General features: G+C 40.1%; 1 protein-coding gene across 4 annotated transcripts in view; it reads left to right on the forward strand.

The window, feature by feature from the left end:
• Positions 1-6,000, forward strand: part of CDHR3 (cadherin related family member 3) — a 42,097-nt gene that overhangs the window by 12,928 nt on the left and 23,169 nt on the right. For all 4 annotated transcript variants that reach the window (XM_081957951.1, XM_081957948.1, XM_081957950.1 and 1 more), the window contains exons 5-7: positions 2,174-2,268; positions 3,318-3,422; positions 5,112-5,266. In XM_081957951.1, the coding sequence (XP_081814077.1) occupies positions 2,174-2,268; positions 3,318-3,422; positions 5,112-5,266 (355 nt within the window). The remainder of the gene's footprint in view (positions 1-2,173; positions 2,269-3,317; positions 3,423-5,111; positions 5,267-6,000) is intronic.

A 6,000-nucleotide genomic window follows, 5' to 3' on the forward strand; every position in this document is an offset into this window, starting at 1 on the left:
AGTCTCTCATCACACAGCAGTGAAGCACAAATAAGTATAAGATGGCAGCTGACATTTTTGGTCAACTCAAGGGAGTGAACATACCCAATACTCTTACCTCCTCTTTTCTCCACAACATCCTGAGAGGTGGGTTAGGGAGTGGGGAGGGGGAGAGAGGGAGAGGGAGTTACTGGCCCAAAGTCATCAACCAGGCTTTCATACCTAAGGAAGGACTAGAACTTATAGTTTCCTGATTTCTAGCCCAACCCCCAAACTATCACATGACTGGCTCTAAGCTTTCACAGGAAGAATGGTTGTTGGTTTTGCTTGTCAAGTGCAAAGATGAGTGTTAGGAATGTAAGCTTACAGTTGGGTTAGCAATATATAAACCAGGATGGTAGTACTGTAGCTTTAAGTACTGCTGTAAGATATGATTGGTTGCTGTTACCTCAAGCAGCCATAAGAGGGAGCCAGAATGAGTGTTAGCTCTCTGTTTGTTAGACGCTGATCGGTGGATGTATCGTGAGTTACTGTGTTTTTGCTACTGTTAGCTGTTTTGTGTGCTAAACTGATTATTTGATACTGTACTGTGTTCGAAGGATCATTCCTTAACTGAGAACATTGATAACTGACTGACTGAACCGTGTATGACTTGGACTTTAAATTGAACTCTGAATACCTCTATATTTCCACGTAGTAAACTACTATATTTTATACTATTCGGTGTCCCTGTATGCTGGTTTGTGCGTGTTCTTCCATACCATTCTCATTACGCTTCTCTGCACACTCGCTCTCCTAATGGGGAGCTTACTTACTTAACAATGTGGACCATATGTTAAATTACAGTTCAAAAAGTTTGCATTGTACAGGCCTATGCACAAGAATCTAGTCAACGAAAATTCAGTACTAAATTGGCAAGAGATGTGGGTCAATGGAATTCAAGAAGGTTAGGCTTAGATCATTTGTGGCAACATAATGACTCTAAGCTGATGACACACTTATCTCTGCCTGCACTTCTCTTATACGTTATGAATACAACCAGGCACAAGATTGGTTAAAAAAGCTGTGTGGAGGGTGTGTGTGCGTGTCTGTGTGTGTAGCTAGATAGATATAGATATAGATACAGACACGTGTGTGTATTTTAAAAAATGCATTTATTTGTTTGGATGTTTTATATAGAAGTCCTTTTAGGATTATTCAGGACAACATAGAGGTTAGACAGTAAACATGTCACTACGTTAATTGGTTTCTCAACTTGAGCTTATATTCTTAGTTATACAGCAGACTGAACAGTTTCTTATCTCACAATGATTTACTGCGCATGACATAATACGTCACACATTCTTTACTTTCTTTCTGATTTTCTGTTCGCCTGCCGAAGGAGGTGGGCAATATAGCTCTTGCCAAAATGTAAGATTTAGATAGTAAGATTTGTATTATTATTTTATTTTATATTAAAAGTTGTTTATTAGAATATGTTCTCGGGTTTTATTTTCTGCTTATTCAGAGATATGCTGCTTGGAAAGCCAACGGTCCACACCTCATTAATTAAGGGGGGGGGGAACTCCCTCCTTCACAAAACAATAACATTGTTTCCCTCCTTCCCTTCCCTTCCCTCTCACCTTCTTTTTTTCCCTTCCTTCCCTCCTTCCCTTCCCAACAAGCAGGTAAGTGGCTGCTACTGGATGGAGGAGGGAGCAAGGGATTGCAAGACTGGCTGGGAAACTGTCACAGAACATTGAAACTGCCCATGTGATCACAGCAGCAGTCTAGACGCAGGCGACAGCAGCCACAACTTTCCCAAATTTTACTCCCTCGGGAGTCATGAGTCCCAGATTTGGGACACATTCTGCACATGAGCCCATTTGAAGAATCTTGGTTCAAAAATGGTTGCCCTCGGATGCACTGTTTCGCCCAGTTAAAGATCACGACTGTAACACTTCTAGCAATATATAGATGAGTGGTTCTCAACCTGTGGGTCAGGACCCCTTTGGGGGTCGAAACGACCTTTTCATAGGGGTCGCCCAAGACCATAGGAAAAGACATATTTCCGAAAAAATACGGAAAACATAAACATAATTTTATGGTTGGGGGGTCACCCCAAGATGAGCAACTGTATTAAAGGGTCGCGGCATTAGGAAGGTTGAGACCCAGTGATATAGATGCTATTGTTACAAATGATTATTTCTTCCAGTTTTCCCTGAGCTCAGATTCCACATTCTTTGAAATTTCTACAACTGGAACCATTACTACTTTGAAGCCATTTGTTTTTGAGAAAGATCGACCGAGGTAAGAAGATCATATTAACGATCCAGAAACCAGGAAATGATAGTTTGATGTTTTAAACACGGTTTAGCTACTAAAGCAATCCGACATCTACTGTGTTTGCATTTGTTTATTTATGTTGTATTGTGTTATTTGTATTTATTTATATTACATTGTATTATTTGTATTGTATTCATTTTAGTTTTGATAGCTATACGTGGAATATTTTGTGTGTGTGTGTTTTTTTTTACAGCTATACATTGGATGTTTTGTGTTTTATTTTATTTTTTTTCCAAAAACTTTTTTCTTATTTTCAAAACAAACATAAAAATCCTCCTTCTTTACATACTGTAGAAGGTGCATCAGTTGGTTACAAAAGGTTTTTGTGCATCTCTTCTACCGTCATCAAGTATAATTCATATTAACTCTAGTATCTTAACTCAAATGTTTATACATGTTCCCATCATCATACCTCCACTTTTATTTGACTCTAATTGTTTAAACGTCCTTCATCATAAAATATACCAAATTTAATACATAACCACATATTGGATATTTTGTGTTTTATTTTGTTTTGACGGCTGTACATTGGATGTTTTGTATTTTATTTTGTTTTGACACCTATACATTGGATATTTTGTGTTTTATTTTATTTTTTTTCCAAAAACTTTTTTTTATTTTTTATTTTCAAAACAAACTTAAAAATCCTCCTTCTTTGCATCCTGTAGAAAGTGTATCAGTTGGTTACAAAAGGTTTTTGTGCATCTCTTCTACTGTCATCAAGTATAATTCATATTAACTCTAGTATCTTAACTCAAATGTTTATACATGTTACCATCATCATACCTCCACTTTTATTTGACTCTAATTGTTTAAACGTCCATCATAAAATATACCAAAATTTAATGCATAACCACATATTGGATATTTTGTGTTTTATTTTGTTTTGACGGCTGCACATTGGATATTTTGTGTTTTGTTCTGTTTTTATGGCTGTATATTGGATGTTTTGTATTTTATTTTGTTTTGACAGCTATACATTGGATATTTTGTGTTTTATTTTGTTTTGGCAGCTATACATTAAATGTTACCATAACAGACAGCCTTGGTGTTAGCGTTAAGAGGACCCTAATGGTCAATATCATAAATAAAATTGATCAAAATCCTTACTTCGTCACGTAAGTAGAAAAATCCCAGTTGCATCCATGTTTTTATATTTAGGTGTGACAACTGAGCCTAAAGGTCTGGGAGGTGCCTTCAGATCAGATCTTAAAAATGTAATCAGCTATATATTGCTCTATTTTACTTTTGCATCTAGGGATATCTGTGAAGGGTTAAAAAAGTTAGATGATGGCTACAATTGCATGAAGAGAATAACAGAGTTGGAAGGGAACTTTGGAGGTCCTCTAGTCCAGGGGTCAGCAGCCTTAAACACAGAGCCACAAAGGTCCTAACCGGAAGCCCCGCATTCAATTCTGGAGCTGATTGGAAGTCCGGTTTCCCCACCATAGAGTCTCCTCCTAGTGCGGCGTCCTTTTTCCTCTGCTGACTGGAAGTCCAGTTTTCCCCACCATAGAGTCTCCTCCTAGTGTGGCGTCCTTTTTCCTCTGCTGACTGGAAGTCCAGTTTTCCCCACCATAGAGTCTCCTCCTAGTGCGGCGTCCTTTTTCCTCTGCTGACTGGAAGTCCGGTTTCCCCACCATAGAGTCTCCTCCTAGCGCAGAGTCCTTTTTCCTCTATGTGTCCTAACTGAAAGCCCAATCAACTGTGGATCCGACCAGCGACAGGGAGCCGCAGCAGAGGGATGAAAGAGCCACATGCGCCTCCAGAGCCGCAGGTTGCTGACCCCTGCTGTAGTCCAACCCCTTGCTCAGGCTGGAAACCCTATTCAGACAAATTTCGGACAAATGGTTATCCAACATCTTCTTAAAAACGTCCAGGGTTGGAGCATTCACAACCTCTGGAAGCAAGTTGTTCCACTGATGAATTGTCCTCACTGTCAGGAAATTTCTCCTTAGTTCTAGGTTGCTTCTCTCCTTGATTAGTTTCTACCCTTTGATAATGCAAATAAAAAAATTCTTGATTTTCAATCCTGAGATTGCAGTTTTCACCTTGACTTTCCTGTTTGCATCCAGACACCATGCTAAAGAGATTTCTGTTACTTTTCATAAAGGGGAGGAAGAGGAGGAGGAGGGAGGAGAGGAAGAAGAGAAAGGAAGAAGAAGAGGAGGAGGAGGAGGAGGAGGAGGAGAAGAAGGAGAAAAAGACGAGGAGGAGGAAGTAGCAGGAGAAGGAAAAGAAGAAGAGGAGGAGGAGGAAGTAGCAGGAGAAGGAAAAGAAGGAAAAGGAGAAGAAGGAGAAGAAGGAGGAGGAGGAGAAGAAGAAGAAGAAGAAGAAGAAGAAGAAGAAGAAGAAGAAGAAGAAGAAGAAGAAGAAGAAGAAGAAGAAGAAGAAGAAGAAGAAGAAGAAGAAGAAGAAGAAGAAGAAGAAGAAACAACTTTTTGAAGCAGGATATGTTCCAGTGCTGGATATATTAGATATAATTAATTACTGATCGAAGACAATATTCATAACTCAGATTAGAACTATGGGGTCCTTGGTGCTCTCTGAGCTTGGTGGTTTTCTCGCAGACATTTCATTATCAATCTGCGTAACATCAGTGCATCTTATGAGCAAACCCCACTTCCTCCCTGCACTGATGACGTAACCTAGTTTGGTAATGAAACATCTGCCAGAAAATCGCCAACTTATTGAGCCCCAGATTAATTAATTTTTGCTTTTACATTCTAAACCTTCGTTGTATTAGTCATATTTTAAGGATGATAAGAGACAGCTGATCAAACTGTCCTGTCTAATTTCTGTTCTAGGAAAGAAAATGTTTTCAAGATTCGTGAAGAGGCACCAGCAAATACGTTTGTAGCCAATATAACAGCCAAGGATCCCGAACTCGAAGATTTTATTCATAGCCTTCGCTACAGCATGGGAGCCCCTGAAGCAATCCCTAAATTCTCCATCAATCCAAGTAAGGAATTAATCTGATTTCAAGAGAATTGAGAAGAATGCTATATGGGTAGTCCTCAACTCACAACCACAATTAAGCTTGGAATTACGGTCGTAATTCATTGCGGTCATTAAGAGAGGCGCCCAGGTGATTGCTTTGCATGATGACCGCAATCCCGACTCCCCCGTTTGGGGTGCCTCAGGATGAGACAAGTAGAGTCTCATCCCATTCGTTCCTAAAATGCTCTTAATAAATACTCAGAGCCCTTGGTGGAAATTATGATTTTGCTTCTTTCCTTCCCACATTTTTTTTGTAATGATATAAACAGGGACGCAGTGGCTCAGTGGCTAAGATGCTGAGCTTGTCGATCAGAAAGGTCGGCAGTTTGCCAGTTCGAATCCCTAGCGCCACATAACGGAGTGAGCTCCCGTTACTTGTCCCAGCTTCTGCCAACCTAGCAGTTCGACAGCTAATAAAAATGCGAGTAGAAAAATAAGAACCACCTTTGGTGGGAAGGTAACAGCGTTCCGTGCGCCTTTGGTGTCTAGTCATGCTGGCCACATGACCACGGAGACGTCTTTGGACAGCGCTAGCTCATTGGCTTTGAAACGGAGATGAGCATCGCCCCCTAGAGTTGGGAACAACTAGCACCTATGTGCAAGGGGAACCTTTACCTTTAAACAAGGACAGCCAGAGTGGTCAAAAGGAAGTCAAAATGGCAGCCATAACCTTTGGGTCAAAGCCCCTCCCCTTTG

This window comes from Natrix helvetica (genome assembly GCF_964273705.1).
Source record: "Natrix helvetica genome assembly, chromosome: 6".
NCBI classification, from domain to species: Eukaryota; Metazoa; Chordata; class Lepidosauria; order Squamata; family Natricidae; genus Natrix; species Natrix helvetica.